Source organism: Nomascus leucogenys, chromosome 23 (assembly GCF_006542625.1).
Source record: "Nomascus leucogenys isolate Asia chromosome 23, Asia_NLE_v1, whole genome shotgun sequence".
In the NCBI taxonomy this organism is placed as follows: domain Eukaryota; kingdom Metazoa; phylum Chordata; class Mammalia; order Primates; family Hylobatidae; genus Nomascus; species Nomascus leucogenys.
In genome coordinates this window covers 971,553-988,992 of record NC_044403.1, presented here as the reverse complement: position 1 = coordinate 988,992, position 17,440 = coordinate 971,553, and the positions used below count along the sequence as shown (strand labels likewise).

Sequence of the window (17,440 nt, the reverse complement as noted above, 5' to 3'; positions counted from 1 at the left end):
ATCAAGAAGAAAAGTGAGTTTGGACCAAGTTGTTCAAAGAAAAAGGGAACTATGAAGTGGTTAAAAAAAAATGTAGAAGGCCAGGCACAGTAGTTCACACCTACAATCCCAACACTTTGGGAGGCTGAAGTGGGAGAATCACTTGAGCCCAGAAGTTCGAGACCAGCCTGAGCAACATAACAAAACCTCATCTCTGCAAATAATAATTTCTAAAAATTAGTTGGGCCACCTGAGCCTCCGGTAAAAACAAAATCAGGTTAAAAAAAAATAGCCAGCATGGTGGTGTGCACCCGTGGTCCCAGCTACTCTGGAGGCTGAGGTGGGAGGATCACTTGAATCTGTGAGGTCAAGGCTGCAGTTGGCCGTAATCGCACCACTGCACTTCAGTCAGGGCGACAGAGTGAGACTCCATCTCAAAATTATATATATACACACACACACACACACACACACACACATATATGTGTATATGTATATATACACACATATATATGTGTATATGTATATATACACACATATATGTATACATATATATATATATATAGAGAGAGAGAGAGAGAGAGAGAGAGAGACAGACATAGCACAAGTGCTAAAATAAGGTGGATTATCTTGGCTAGAACTGAGTGACCAGAGTGGAAAAACAAAGGAGAAAAAATACGTAATACAGTTGATGGAAGATCGCTGAAGTCTAGATGAAAATTACTGCAACTAAGCAAAACTATTCTGTACTTTGGAAAAATATTGAATGAATTTGAAATGTAAAAGACAGGCAGTAAATAAGCAGAACATGGAGCTCTAAAACACAGCCATCTCAGAGATTTAGAGCTGGTAAAAAAAAAAAAAAATCCTAGAGATTATGTATTGCAACACCTTAATTTTATAGACATAATTAAATCCCAAGAGAAAAAGGTATCAATTTCCACTTTCATGTTCCCCTCCACTGTAATAACACCTTCACTGAACATTTTCCTCTTTTGTACCCTTTTCTCCCCACCTCCTGCACAGCATGCTGAATCTGAGATGTTGTATAAGATCCTAACTATTTCAAAACTCAGCTTGCAGAGGGCAAAGAAGGGATAACATAATAAAGCCCAACTGCCTGAATCATCCTGGCTTGCCACCAAGACCCAGAATGGACAGGATGTGGTCACACTGCAGGACTGGCTCTTGCTGGCCATGGAAACCAGCCAGGTATTATGCTGATACACATATCTCCATCAGCAGCCAACAAGACAAGGAATCAAAATCACTGCTAATTTACCCACAAAACTGTCCATCTTTTCCCCTGGTATCATTACATGGGTCTGCTATGGGGCATCCAAATTCCATCAGTTTCTTTTACACAAACCTACACCTTTTCCTTTCACGTACCATACATGCTACCCTCAGGGTACCATTTACACCACCTTCCCACATCCCCAGGGTCACTCAAACTCTAAGCTTCTCTGGTTTTCTTCCCTAATCGGTCTCATTTTCTTCACACTTCACCAGTGCTTTAAAAATGCAGCTTTGTCTCATAAATACCTGCCTTTTGAAAGGACATACTACTAAATTTAAAACGCCAGGCTGCAAGATCCTGTTTTTATAAAAACAAAGGAAGAAAAACAGCAAAAAAAAAAAAAAAAAAAAAAAAAACACACCACACACACAAAAACCCTGCCTATATGTTTAAAGACATTTAAAAACAAGTACAGAAGAATACTCAGCAAAGTGTTAACAACAGAGACAGAACTGTGGGAGAAGAAGGGAAAACTATTAACTTATATATGCTTTTCTCTAGCTTGGAGTACTGCAATAAAAACTGTCATAATTACACAATTGTAATTCTTAAAAAGTAAACTCTTGAAATGAAAAATAGAAAAGGCTGGGTGCAATGGCTCATGCCTGTAATCCCAGCACTTTGGGAGGCTGAGGAGGGAGAATCGCTTGAGGCCAGGAGTTCAAGACCAGCCTGGTCAACATATTGAGACTCCCCCACCGCCCACACCCAACACCAAAAGAAAAGAGGAAAAAAACCCACTTAAATTAAAAATGCTAATGCATCTTCAATAAAGATTAAATAAGATTAATAAAGATTAGTCAGTGAGCAGTGAGGACTGTTGCTCCCAGCCCCCATAACCCTAAAGGGTGAGTAAGGGCTAATTTTCCACTTAGGCTGCCTTCTTAGACCTCACTGTCCCCAGTCAGCTTTTCTGCCCATCGTTTATTTGTTTTCATTTTTCCTAATTTAGAAAGCAATCAAACTAACTGGTGAAAACATTATTAAATTGTTTATATCCCATATTCTAGAAATTAGGCTTCTATAAAATAACAACCAATTGCACAAATTAATTTTTTTAATTAAATTGAAAGTTAGCCTGTAATCCTAGCACTTTGGGAGGCCAAAACAGGCAGATTGTTTTAGCTCAAGAGTTCTAGACCAACCTGGCTCACATGGCAAAACCCAGTGTCTACAAAAAAAAAATACAAAAATTAGTCAGGCGTGGCGGTGTGCACCTGTAGTCCCAGCTACTTGGGGGCTGAGGCATGAGGATTGCTTGAGCCCAGGAGGTCAAGGCTGCAGTAAGCCACGATCACACCACTGCACTCCAGCCTGGGTGACAAAATGAGACCCCATCTCAAAAAAAGAAAAAAAAAGAAAGTTCAGTATCTGAATCTATCATGCAATGTATGCTTCCCCAGCAAAGAAAACATGAATTAAAAGGACTTGCGTGGCTGGGCACAATGGCTCACACCTGTAATCCCCACACTTTACGAGGGCAAGGCAGGCAGATCGCTCGAGCTCAGGAATTTGAGACCAGACTGGGCAACATGTTTGAAATCCTCTCTCTACTAAAAGTACAAAAATTAGGCTGGGCGCGGGGGCTCACGCCTATAACCCCAGCACTTTCGGAGGCCGAGGTGGGTGGATCACGAGGTCAGATCGAGACCACGCTGGCCAACGTGGTGAAACCCCGTCTCTACTAAAAAAAATACAAAAACTAGCCAGGCATGGTGGCGCACGCCTGTAATCCCAGCTACAGGTGGCTGAGGCAGGAGAATCACTTGAACCCGGGAGGCAGAGTTTGCAGTAAGCCGAGATTGCGCCACTGCACTCCAGCTTAGGCGACAGAGCGAGATTCTGTCTTGCAAAAAAAAAAAAAATTATTCAGGCATGGTGGCAGGCACCTGTAGTCCCAGCTACTCAGGAGGCTGAGGCAGGAGAATCACTTGAACCTGGGAGGCGGAGGTTGCAGTGAGCTGAGATCAGGCCACTGCACTCCAGCCTGGGTGATAGAGTGAGATTCCAGCTCAAAAAAAAAAAAAAAAAAAATTACCCAAGTGTGGTGGTATGCTCCTGTAGTCCCAGTTACTTGGGAGGCTGAGGCGGGAGAATCGCTTGAACCCAGGAGGCAAAGGTTGCAGTGAGCTGAGATCATGCCACTGCACTCCAGCCGGGGAAACAGAGGGAGACTCAGTCTCAAAAAAAAAAAAAAATTAGCCAGGCATGGTGGCATGGGTCTGGAGTCCCAGCTCCTTGGGAGGCTGAGGTGGGAGGATCACTTGAGCCAGGATGGTTGAGGTTGCAGTGAGCTGTGACAGCACCACTGCACTCCAGCATGGGTAACAGAGAGAGACCCTGTGTCAAAAACAACTGAAACTCATGTAATTTGAGCATCAATTTCACCCTCTAAAACTGCTCTGCCCCATAATACCTTCCTTTGTAAATAGAACCACCTCCTATCCAGCCTGAGAAGATTCTCAACTCCACTGTCTTCCTCACTTTCCACATATAGTAACATCTAATGCCTGTTCCACCCTACCTCCCAAATAGCTCTTAGATGTGCCCCCTCCTCACGATCCCTACTGCCATTGTCTGTCCCACCACAGAGCCTCAATCCACCCACTACGACCATCACCATAACCTTCTATACTGCGCTTGTAGACTTGGCAGAGATGTTTCACATTCTAAGGTAGTATGATGCAGTGAAAAAAAGGTGGGCTTCTTCCAAGTTTCATCACTTAGTTTTGTGGCCCTGGGAAGAGACCTAAACCTCTCTAAGACCCAGTTTCGTCTTCTGTACAATGCAAGAAACACCTACCTTGAGTAAGGATTGCTGCATGAATTAGAGGCAACGCTTGTAAAGAACCTAGTTCTAAAGGGAGCCTTGTACCTAAGTCAATGCTTTCTTATTTTTATTATCTTCTTATCAGTAAAAATGAGCAGTAAGCCCTCTGAATTGTTTTGAAGACTGGTAAGATTAAACACAGTGGCTGTTTCATTTATTTTCAATGGCTCCACATCCCCAAGACAAAATGTGGCCATGGCCCTTTCACAATTGCATCTCCTGCCACTTGACTTTACATGCATTCTCCTTTAGCATAATGAATTATTTAATACTAAGACTATGCAGCCCTTCATGCCCTCCTCTCCTCAAAGCCATAATTACAGGTGGAATCTTATGTGTGGGCAAGTCCTTTATGTATATTTCAACATGCAAGTAATTAATTACCGTATTTTCAAATTTGGAAAGCAATATCCATGAGTACAAGTATATTTAAGGGGATGATAGGGCAAAATATTTGCAAGCAAAAAGTTCTGAAGAAATCTTCAAACCATCGCTGTCATACGTGTTCACATAAACATGAGGAATGTGATAAAAGATGATAAATTCTTGCTAAGTTATATCTGAGAAATAACTTCGCCAGAGACGAAATCTTGATTTGAAATAAAAAGAAGGGGTCGGGCGTGGGGGCTCATGCCTGTAATCCCAGCACTTTGGGAGGCTGAGGCAGGCAGATCACCTGAGGTCGGGAGTTCAAGACCAACCTCACCAACATGGAGAAACACTGTCTCTACTAAAAATATGAAATTGGCCAGGTGTGGTGGCGCACGCCTGTAATCCTAGCTACTCGGGAGGCTGAAGCAGGAGAATCACTTGGACCTAAGAGGCAGAAGTTGTGGTGAGCCGAGATCACACCATTGCACTCCAGCCTGGGCAACAAGAGTGAAACTCCACCTCAAAAAAAAAAAAAAAAAAAAAAAAAAAGAAGAGATACTGCAAGTTAGAGCAACTGGGTCCAGAAAAAAAGAGATGTGATTGAAAGCGATGATGTTTGTTTGTTGAGGTTGTTTGTAAACAGTTTCCAAAAGCATATCTTAGTGTATTTTAGATTTTAAGATTAATTTGATGATAAATGTAAATATTTTTTCTTTAAAAACATCGAGACCACCCTGGCTAACAAGGTGAAAGCCCGTCTCTACTAAAAATACAAAAAATTGGCTGGGTGTGGTGGCAGATGCCTGTAGTCTCAGCTACTCAGGAGGCTGAGGCAGGAGAATGGCGTGAACCCAGGAGGCGGAGGTTGCAGTGAGCCAAGATCGCACCACTGAACTCCAGCCTGGGTGAAAGTGCGAGACTCCATCTCAAAATAAAATAAAATAATAAAAACAATGAGAGAAGTTAAAAATCATAGTTCAGGTAGATCAAGTAAGTATTAACTTTCTCTTTATGTTTATTCATAGATTGGAAAAGAAATCTGGGCTTTTTCTTGCCATATGATTTTGTGATTTAGAACTTAAAGATATAAAAGAAACTAACAATCTTTCTAAGCATCTGAAGGGAAAACAATTCTGCTTAAAGATGAACCTAGGTAATTTAAGTGGCATTCATCAGGTCACCAATGTGATAAGCTCTAAAACTGTGTAAGTACATATTTTTGTGTTGAATGATTTAACTATAACCCTGAAAAAGCACAGAGTTGGCTCCAAAAGGAAAAGCTGCCCAATGTCCAGAAAGTGCTTCTTCAGCAGCTGGTAACTATCCTTGGTGTGAGGGTTGACAAAATGAGCAAGAAAATGGGTTGAAGCTCATTAGTGCATAGTTTACGGTATCCAAGCTGCAAAACTTTCCTAAAGCTGTCTCACAGATACATTTCCTTTCTAAAATGCCACCAGTAATGCTGAATCATTCCTTTCTAAAGGGGCTATTTTTCAACTTTACAACATTTTAAATTTCAACCATTTTTAAGTTCAAAAAAAAAACTCAAGTTTAAGATCCAAGGTATTTTTATATATGTATATTTTTAGTTTTCAGGTTATTTTGGAGCTATGACTCTTCTTCAAACACTATTCTGGCCTGGGTGACAGGTGCACAGTGCTGATTTACGTATATCCCAAACATATAATCAGCCAGGCTCTGAACATAACTGGGCATGGATGACCCTCACTCAGGTCACTGAAGAGCAAGTGTTACTTGGGAAATCACAAAACCAGACTCAAGTATTCTAGTGGACATACTGCTCTGTCCAGCTATCCAAAGAATCATGAAAAGGAGAACATTCGGATGATGTCAGAAGTCATCCTTTTTTCAAATCGTTAGTGCTTTTCTTTCAAGTGTGTTCTTTTGTGAGCTGAATTACAGTAGCCCATGCAGAGCACTAAACAACATCAGGCCAGGTCAAAAAACAATTGAGTTGAGAGAAGAAATAACTAGGAAAAAAATTTAACGATTTCATCTTCTTGATTTTGCACATCTTTAGGCAACACTGCCGACTTGCATTATTGTCACAGCAGTACCTAGCCTGGGAAGGAAGCTAGCAACGTTGGTGGGTACTGACTCTGGAAAACAAAATGACCTGCAAAGACTGAGCCATGTTGCTACACTGCAAATTACTAATGTCCAATTTGGACTTAATACAGTAGTTTTCTGTTGACATTCCCATACACTGGTTCAATTATTTTTAAATAAATCATATTTGTTCAAAGATCCTAGAAATAAGCCAGAGATTTATTTTATCCTTGGCTTTATAGATATAATGCAACATCATTCACTATATATACCTGATAATGAGCAAAACTTCCTTTTGAAAAGTCAAAACACAAAATATATTTTTCAAAACTGACTTCTATATTACTGTTAGAACACCTCAGTTTGCACAATTATTTTGGATTTACTTTTCATACAAGAAATATTACTTGAAATCGATTTAACTCATTTAAGTTGTATTTCCAACTAAAGTATATTCCGTGTTTAAAGAATAAAAATAATAGGCCTCACTATCAAATAATCAACTATAATAATTATTTTATTACCTAAAATACATTTTTATATAATTGTATAAACCAGTTTTTTAGGAATCTTGAATTTCACTTATGCTAAATGTAACTGAAAATAAATATATGAACAAGAATCGTTTAGTAAAAATAATGCTGATAAATTTTTGTTAACCTCCTGCTAGATAGAACAAAATATACATTAAAATGTTGATAGAAAAAATTTGGTATTTGCATTATTCTGTATTAAGAAACCACAGTTACATTATTCCTACAAAACATTTTTTTCACATTTTTCTCATTACTGCTGGTGAAACTAATACAGGTAGTTTTATTAACATCTGTCACTTCCTATACATCCTAATTTTCTTAGTATTTCTCTAACACTAATCAATACTGACTAGTGAACGCTTGATAAAAGTGTGCCTTCTTCTAGTACAAACTGATTCTTTCATAAAATGTTTCATGCCCAGTGTGTGCTAGCTTTTGTGTTAAAGACTTGGGATGCAAAGCTCATAGTGTAGCAAAGGCAAAACACAATTGCATTAAAGTTTGCTACGCAAGGTAAGTGCGATGACAGACATATCCCTAGAAGGGTTGTTTAAATCAAGCAGGAAAGTCAGTAACTGGTACATTTCATTAAATTAAGTCCATCTCCTTTATCAAGAAGGTGATGGCTTACCACTTTCTGGTTTGCACTTCCCTTTCTTGGCAAAGCAGTGTTGATAGGTATAGACAATCTCAAAACACCTCTGCGAATGACAGTCATCATCCTGCTTCCTCACTTCACAAGGTTTAGCATCACTGCATTTAAACATGTCAGCCTAACCTAAGTTGGAAAATATAAACAAGTCCAGCTGTTGTTAAGACCAGACAGGTACATGGTAAGTAAAATACGAACTAGAAATTTACAGCCTGACACACACAAAAATTAGATTCCTAGTCGGGATTTTTAATCATAGGTAGTACATTTATTTTTTGGTAGACAGGCATCCAAATAAAAATAAGACATGTCTAAAAGTATAAATGCTTACCATATTACATACTAAATTGTCGGGCAAGTTGATTTAGTATGTCATAAATCCCATCTTTCAACTGTAACAGCATAAAATAAGACCCCTCCCAAGAAAAACCAAACTCATAAGAAATAGATTTTTGATATTATATGCCAAACAATGATTAACATTGAAATGTCAATATGCACCTAAAAATAAGGACTTGACACACAGAAAAGGAGTGTATATTACATTTAAATTTATAAGTGGTTACTTGTTACCCATCGTGCCTCAAGAATCAGATAAAAAAGACCGAGTTACTTAAACAATATGTATGTTCTTAAGAGTGCCTGATAGGAAATCAAAGCACGTTCATTGTTTTCTCCCATACATCGGATAGGCTTTAAAAGAGGCCAAATACCAAAAAACTAAAGAGACATTATACATCACCCATTTGGGATATTCTGGTTTTATAAATATATCATTTCAACCAGAAGAGCCTCATTTGAAACGCAACACTACCCACGTATTTGATATACACCACTCTTTCAGACTATTTGTAGGTGAGTTCAATTTTTTCTAGCCAGAGTGACCTCCTAAGACTTGGGCATGGCCCAGCCTCGCTCCGAGGTGAAATCAAGGCAGTGGGATCACCCAGCAAAGTTGTTTTTCTCCTGCAGCCCAATGACAAGAATGACTACAGCAAGCAGAATGAAGGCTGCCTAGCCTTTGTCAAACGGGATTGGTGAGGAGTTCCCTCTCTCACCAAGGAGTGGTTACAGCCAGAGGAAAGCTGAGGTGCCACACAGTCTACATCCTGAAATTGTGGGTCCTCAGGCACAAACCTCATCACTTTTGTGGACTATGAAATTGTCGCTGAAACCTGGGTTTGAGAAGTTTGATTTATACATTCCAACCCACTTGAATGTCGTCTCAGAGTGCTGAGACTTGACGACTCTTACCAATCTCCCTCCCCCCGCAGGCCAAACAGCCATTGCCTCCCAAATTCCAGCTTATATATTCATTTCTTTGGCAATTTTTCTCTTGGGGGAGGAAACAATGGACTCTTTCAATCTTCTCTTACCAACAAAGGCCCTAGAAGAAGAAACAGTCCTTTCGATCACCTCCTCTATGACTTCTTGATCATGATGAGTGGGCCTTACGGGTGGGGGGAGTGAGGGCCAGGAAAGGGAGAGGTGACAGGCAACTCACCTCTTTGAGCTGCTCCAGCTCCTGTTTGAGGCTGTCGTACTCAGCCTCCAGCTCATCATACTGCTGTTTGAGGGTCAGCTTCTCCTCCAGCACCACCAGCCCGTACTCGGCAGCCTGGATCTTCTCGTGGGTGGTCTCCGTGAGCTCGTTGGTCAGCCTCTCTATCTCAGTCTTGTAATGGTCCACCGTCTGCAATGCCTCTTCTGCGGCCATAGCCCCGGTGGATGGAGGCAGGAGGGGGTGACGAGGTGGGGGAGAGGGATGCAAAGCTGGCGGGGAAAGGGAGAAGCTAATGGGAAGAGATGGGTGGAAATGGAAAGGAAAGTGCGGCCGGATGAATGAGCAGCGCGACGCCCCGCCGGCTCTGGTGGCAGCCGCAGCTACACCGCCCGAGAAACCCACGAGCAATGCAACATGGAGAGCGGGGCAGAGGGTCAGGGGCGAGGCGGCAAAGGCCGCCGCATGTGTCCTCGGGGCCGGCCCGGGCGTGCGCTCAGCAGTCGTGCGGCATGGCCCGGGCTGCGGCGGCCGGGGGCGGCGAGGGGCTCCGGATTCTGCTTATTCAGAGACGCCCGGCCGCCATGTCTCCCGGGCCGCGTCACTGCAGTCTCGCCCTGGGTCTGGCGCGCTCCGGCTCGCGGCTCGCTCGCCCGTTCCACCTGCTCCCTCTGGCCCTGCAGCAGCCGGTGCGGAATGATGCAGTCTCGGGGCCGGCTCCCTCCCTTCCCGCGTGGCGGCGGCTCCGAGCAGGGGGCGGGGAGCGGATGGAGTCAGCGCGGGGGGCGGAGGGAAGGACCAGACGGAAACATCCCGAGGCGCCTCCCGCCGGGCGCGCGGGGCCACCGCCCGCTGCACCGTGAGGCGCGCCAGGAGGAGGCGCAGGCGGCGGGTCCGGGCCTGGGAAGCGGCGGGGCGCGCGCAGCGGGGGGGACCTCGGCCCTGTCCGGCTCCAGGGGCGGGAGCTCCTCCCAGGGCTTTGTCCCGGTGGCAGTAGAAGACCCGGAGAGCAGCGTGGGCGCCCGGGCTCTTCTGCTACGTCGAGGGCCCACGCTCAGGAAACTGCCGGGAACGATTTCTCCAGAGAAAAGCAAACAAAACTATCGCGGTCGCGGCCCGCGCAGCCTCCTCGTCCCCTGGGCGCGCAGAAGGCTTTTTGGGCCACCTGCCCCCAAAAGACCGCTGGGTTTCCCAAAGCCTTCAAGACGCACCCCAAGGCGCCCTCCTCCGTCGTCCCCCTCTCTCCCTGCCTCTGCCGAGTCTGGCCTGGGCCAGCTGACACTCACCAAATAACCTTACCATCCTCACAGGACAGTCCGCTACATATTGCCTGCCCTCGCCCAGCGCATCACAAGAGCGCGATCCACTCAGAAAAAAAATATCTCCGTAATACATGCACCCAGGAAGCCTCTAGCTAGGTACTGTATGTCTTGCCCCAATAGTTTCCATCAAAGCACCTTACTCTGTGTCTTCAATAAAGGAAAACTGCTTGGAATTCCCTGTATAAGATACCGACGATGCCCTACAAAAAGCATTTTTTAAACAATAAGAGCTAAGAGTTCCTGAGACCCATACCGAGCATTCTTCTAACTATGTAACATGCGTTCTCTCCAATCCTAGCAATGCTTTGAGGTAGGAGCCATTATCCTCAGTTTACAGGGGGTGAAAGGCAAAGGGAGATAGGGTGATTTGTCCAAAGTCAGGCAACTCTGGAATCTTAACTCGGGAGCAACGGGATCAGTATGTTGGCTTCAGGTTCACTCATTACTCATACAAACCCAGCAACTAAATATTACATGCTTGTAAGATAATCACATTAATCTATATGAAGAGTGATGATGAACGGTTACAAAAGGAGATGAAAGCAAAGTAAGAGTGGAGGAAATGAAAGAGTGGAGAAGGGTCGAGAATTAAGAGGAAGAACGCAACGGGAGAGAAAAGAAGCAATTTCTGTGTAACGGGAGGCTGTGAGACCCACAGATCAGTGGGTCTTTCCAGTTCCTTCCCTCTCTCCTTCTGCATGGCACCTATTCCAGAGGTGTTTCTCAGTGACCAGGTGTTCAACACACATGCGTTTTCTAAGTTAGAAAGCAGGACTCAACTCTCCCACCATTGTGTACCTGGTAAAAAAAAAAAAAAAAAAAAAAAAAAGACGATTGTTGACCGGGCGCAGTGGCTCACACCTATAATCCCAGCACTTTGAGAGGCCGAAGTGGATGGATCATTAGAGGTCAGGAGTTCAAGACTAGCCTGGCCCACATGGTGAAATCCCATCTCTACTAAAAATACAAAAATTAGCCAGGCATGGTGGTGCACACCTGTGATCCCAGCTACTTGGTAGGCTGAGGCAGGAGAATTGCTTGAACCCAGGAGGTGGAGGGTACAGATGGCGCCACTGTACTCCAGCCTGGGCAACAGAGACTCCATCTCAAAAAAAAAAAAAAAAAAAAAAAAGACACTTGTTGATGGCGTGGGAGGAAAAGCATATGACAGTGCCCTTCCAAAGTTTCCACTAACAGGCTGTCTGGATGTGTTTTCCATTGCTTCACAAACCAGACAAGGTTCCTTCTAAACCCCAGCGATCACAACAGAATATTCTCATGTGATTGTCTGATCTAAAAATAAAAGAATATTCTCTTGTGACTGTCTGATCTAAAAATAAATAAATAAAAGGAGAAAACACTCCAAATGTGCAGCCACCATAAATTCCAGCCTTGTAGAGAAGCGGGTGCTAGTGACTACAACATCCGACCTATCTTTCCTTATCTCGCACTCCAGGTGGGACGCCCCTCCTGTGTGCTCCTATGGCATCTGACCTCTGACACGTGGATGAATGATGATGAACTGCTGAAGAGAAAAGAGATGGAACCTGCAATTGCAGGTAGCTAACCTGCCTTCCCAGGAAGCCTCTGGCCGTTCCTCACTCCACAAACTGTAAGCATAGGCCTTCCAAAGGGATCGTAAGACTTGGACTAGATTGCCTGCGTTTCCCTCTCCTTTGGATCAAACTAAGAACACAGTTTGCCTCTGTGACTTTTGTTTTTGCTAAATTTCCATTGTGGTCCAGCCCCTATGCTCTATCCTGCCCCACTTTTCTGATTGATACATTTTTGTCACTTGTCACTTTTGTCTGATTTCAGGCATGTCTTGCACACTCTGACACTTTAAGATGTTGCTTAGTTGAACTTTGATCCTTAAATGTTGGTATTTAACGTAAAGAAGATAAACTTATTTTCTTGTTTTTTTTCTTTTTCTTCTGAGACACGGTCTCCATCACTTAGGCTGGAGTGGAGTGGCGTGATCATGACTCCCTGCAGCCTCAACCGCCTGGACTCAAGCGATCCTCCCACCTCAGCCTCCTGAGTAGCTGGGACTACAGATGAATGCCACCACATTCAGCTAATTTTTTAAATTTTTGTAGAGACGGGGTCTGTCTATGTTGCCCAGGCTGGTCTCGAACTCCTGGGATCAAGCAATCCTCCCACCCCGGCCTCCCAAAGTTCTGGGATTAGAGATGTGAGCCACCATGCCCAGCCAAATTTATTTTCCTATACACCATGCTGTTCCAGTAGTGCATAGTTACATTTCCCTCTTTTTTCGTATATGCTGTATGTATTGCATATATATAAATGACAGGTATATGGAAAAAAATTTCTTAAAGCATTCCTAGGCTGGGTGTGGTGGCTCATACTGGTAATCCTAGCACTTTGGGAGGCTGAGGCAGGAGGGTCACTTGAGGCCAGGAATTCAAGACCAGCCTGGGCAACATAGCGAGACTTCATGGCTACAAAAAAACTAAAAAATACTAGCTGGGCATGGTAGTACATGCCTGTAGTCCCCAATACTTAGGAAGCTGAGGCAGGATGATGGCTTGAACCCAAGAGATTAAGGCTGCAATGAACTGATTGTGCCACTGTGCTCTAGCCTGGTGACAAAGCAAGACTTACCAAAAGAAAAAAAAAAAAGGCTGGGCAGGGTGGCTCACACCTGTAATCCCAGCACTTTGGGAGGCCCAGGTGGGCAGATCATCTGAGGTCAGGAGTTCGAGACCAGCCCAGCCAACATAGTGAAACCCCGTCTCTACTAAAAATACAAAAATTAGCTGGGTGTGGTGGTGGGCACCTGTAATCCCAGCTACCTGGGAGGCTGAGGCAGGAGAATCACTTGAATTCAGGAGTTGGAGGTTAGAGTGAGCGGAGATCCGCCACTGCACTCCAGCCCAGGTGACAGAGCGAGACTCCGTCTCAAAAAAAAAAAAAGAAAAAAAAAGAAAAAAAAAAACAAAAAAAACACAAGCTAGTCTACTTTGGTCATATCCAACTTTGCCACTTAATAGCTGTGTGTTTCTCAGTTGCCTCATATCTAAAAAGGAGATAATAATATAATCTAATTATGAGATTGTTGTGAATAGAATAGTATCACACACCTAATAAGCATTTTATATGTGCTTTTTAAAAGTTTTAAAAGAAAAACAAGGATAAAATTTAGTAGAAAGAAGAAAAAAACGATAATCAGTGGAGATCTCTCTGAAGAAGTGATATTCATTTTATTATCTATGAGGAACTAAAAGGAGTTGGATATACAAAATGTGGGGGAGAAGCTTTTCAGGAAAAGGATATTACATGTGTAAAAGCCAAAGGCAGAAAAGAGCTTGTTGAGTGCAAAGAATAAAAATCAGAGAGGCTGCTGGGTGCTGGCTGGGCTGGTCTCGAACATTTGTGGCTCATGCCTGTAATCCTAGCACTCTTGAGAGGCCAAGGTAGGAGGATTATGTGAGCTCAGGAGTTTGAGACCAGCCTGGGCAACATACCAAGACCCCATTTCTACTAAAAAAAATAAATAAAATTTTAATCGATTGAGCATGGTGGTGCATACCTGTAGTCCCAGCTACTTGGGAGGCTGAGGTGGGACAATCCCATGAGCCTCGCAGTCAAGGCTACAGTGAGCCATGATTGTGCCACTGCACTCCAGCCTGGGTGACAGAGCAAGACCCTGTCTCAAAAACAAATAAAAAAAAAAAAATCAAAGAGCCTGAGGATTAATAAGCTCAAGGGAAATGGTCTAAGACTATATCAAGAAGTCAGGCAACATCAGAGAGATAGGCGGGGATTATACTTGCCTTGCAAGTCAGAATGAAGAATTGGGGTTTTATTCTCAGGGGAGGCCTTTGATGATTCTTTAGTCAGGAAATGAAATAGTTCTATTTGTATTTTAACAACGTCGGCTGGACGTAGTGGCTCACGCCTATAATCCCAGAGCACTTTGGGAGGCCGAGGCAGGCTGATTGCTTGATTCCAGGAGTTCAAGACCAACCGGGACCACATGGTGAAACCCCGTCTCTACAAAAAAAAAATTTTTTTAATTAAAATTTTTCTACTGCACACACAAAAATTTGGAAGATATCAAAAGATAGAAGTAGGGTCCCTAGTTAGGAAGCTGTTGCAGTTGTCCAGGAAAAAGAAAATCATGGCCTAGACTGAAGTGATAGCAGCTGGGAAAAGAAGTACATGGATTTATATTGAGGAAGGAGTAGAATGGGAGGGTAGAATTCTTAAGACCTTGTTGAAGACTGAATGTGGGATAGGGAGAAAAAAGGAATCCTAAATAAATTCTAATTTTCTGGCTTGGGAAGACAGGCTGCCATTTAGTTAGATGGAACAGTTTTAAGAAATCAAGAGTTCTATTTTGAACATATTGGGCTTAAGACACTTTTGAAACATTTGTGGGGTTTTTTATTTTGTTTTGTTTTTTTGAGATGTAGTCTTCCTCTGTTGCCCAGGCTGGAGTGCAGTGGCGTGATCTCGGCTCACTACAGCCTTCGCCTCCCGGGTTCAAGCGATTCTCCTTCCTCAGCCTCCCAAGTAGCTAGGACTACAGGCATGTGCCATGACACCTGGCTAATTTTCGTATTCTTAATAGAGATGTGGTTTTGCCATGTTGGCCAGGCTGGTCTTGAACTCCTGACCTCAGGTGATCCGCCTGCCTTGGCCTCCCAAAGTGCTGGGATTACAGGCGGAAGCCACCGTGCCCTGCCACTTTTGAGATATTTGAATAGAAATATTAAGTCAATAATTTGATGTAAGACAAAAATTAAGAAGAGGCTTCTTAGGAGGTATGATGACTTTGCTTTGAAAATCATTAGCGTTAGAGGGCATTGAAACCCATGGAAAACAGAGGGGATTATCTAGGGAAAGATGTAAATAAAGAAGAGAAAGGGGTCTAGGATCTAGCCCTGAAGTATCCCTATTGAAGGTTGAGTTGGAGAGGAAAAGCCAGCAAAGAGAGTTGAGAGGGACTGGGTGGGGAGAAAATCAGGAGAGAAACATTTGAAAGGTAACAAAAGAGAAGTGTGTATGAGGAGCGAGGGAATAAGGACCAAGTCAGTGCCAACAAGAGGTCACAGCCAAGTACTATAAGGACACAAAATGTCACTGGATTTGGCAACATGGAGGTGGGTGCTCTTGATAAGAAGATTCATTTGTGTGGAACAGAGAAGGCAGATACCAGGTTGTAGGGGATTACAGCATGAATAGAAATTTAAGATGTGTGCTGGGCGCTGTGGCTCATGCCTGCAATCCCAGAACTTTGGGAGGCCAAGGCACGCAGATCATCTGAGGTCAAGAGTTTGAGATGAGCCTGGCCAACATGGCGAAACCCTGTCTCTACTAAAAATACAAAAATTATCCAGGTGTGATGACGCACACCTGTAGTCCGAGCTACTCGGTGGGCTGAGGCAGGAGAATTGCTTGAACCTGGGAGGTGGTGGTTGCAGTGAGCCAAGATCGTGCCACTGCACTCCAGCCTGGGCAGCAGAGCAATACTCCATCTCAAAAAATGTAAGATGTGGAGACAGTCTTATCAGACAACTCCATGTCCCCAGAAATGATGGCAAGGATAACACACAATGAGAGGGTGGATCTGTGAGGTACTGGGGTGCTCTGCTGTGAATGGCTGGTGGGAAATCTTCCCTTCAAGAGCACTTCACATACTGAGACCTCCAGATGCACCCTCAAGGGAGATGTGTGGCTTCCACACCAGTGCCTTCTGGGGCCAGGACTTCATCTCCAAGCTGCTTAGATACCAGCTCTCTCAGTGGCTGCCCTTGTCCACTTTAATCACCTGTACCCTTTAGCTGTCATCCTCCTATCCCATCCCCATCCTCCACCCCGTTACCCCAGTCCTAAGGAACTCCTAAACTATTTTCTGTCTCTATAGCTTTCCCAAATCTTGATATTTCATATAAATAAAATCACATAATATGTAGTCTTTTGTGACTGGCTTCTTTCTTAACATAATGTTTTCAAAATATATCTATGTTGTAGCATGTATCATACTACTTTCCTTTTTTTTTTTTTTTTTTTTTGAGACAGAGTTTCGCTATTGTTGCCCAGGCTGCATGGAGTGCAATGGCGTGATCTCAGCTCACGGCAACCTCCCCGTCCCAGGTTCAAGCAATTCTCCTACCTCAGCCTACTGAATACCTGGGATTACAGGCATGCGCCACCACGCCCGGCTAATTTTTTTTTTTTTTTTTTGAGACGGAGTCTCACTCTGTCACCCAGGTTGGAGCGCAGTGGCGCGATCTCGGCTCACTGTAAGCTCCGCCTCCCAAGTCACACCATTCTCCCACCTCAGCCTCCCAAGTAGCTGGGACTACAGGTGTGCACCCGCCACCACGCCTGGCTAACTTTTTTTGTATTTTTAGTAGAGACGGGGTTTCACCATGTTAGCCAGGATGGTCCTGATCTCCTGACCTCGTGATCCGGCCGCCTTGGCCTCCCAAAGTGCTGGGATTACAGGCATAAGCCACCACACCCTGCCAACGCCTGGCTAATTTTTTGTATTTTTAGTAGAGACGGAGTTTCTCCATGGTGGTCAGGCTGGCCTCGAACTCCCGACCTCAGGTGATCCACCCACCTCGGCTTCCCAAAGTGCTAGGATTACAGCCGTGAGCCACCATGCCTGGCCACTGCTTACCTTTTTATGGCTGGATAATATTGCATTGTTAGATATACCACCTTTGTATCCGTTCATCAGTTTATGGGCACTTGGGTTGTTTCCACCTTTTGGCTATTATGAATAATATGTTATAAACATCGTGTACAACTTTTGTTGTGGGCATATGTTTTCATTTCTTTTGGGCATACCTGGAAGTGGAATTGCTAAGTCGTGTGTTAACTCAGTTTCACGTTTGGAAGGA

At 43.8% G+C, this 17,440-nt stretch overlaps 1 protein-coding gene across 7 annotated transcripts in view; it reads right to left on the bottom strand.

Moving 5' to 3' along the window:
• The window catches only part of BICD1 (BICD cargo adaptor 1), a 272,490-nt gene extending 262,549 nt beyond the window's left edge, over positions 1–9,941 (bottom strand). For all 7 annotated transcript variants that reach the window (XR_004028348.1, XM_030804954.1, XM_030804958.1 and 4 more), the window contains exon 1: positions 9,244–9,941. Coding sequence is in view for 6 of the 7 variants with exons in the window: in XM_030804954.1 (XP_030660814.1) it covers positions 9,244–9,456 (213 nt within the window). In the remaining variant the exon portion in view is untranslated. The remainder of the gene's footprint in view (positions 1–9,243) is intronic.
• Between the last annotated feature and the right edge of the window lie 7,499 nt (positions 9,942–17,440).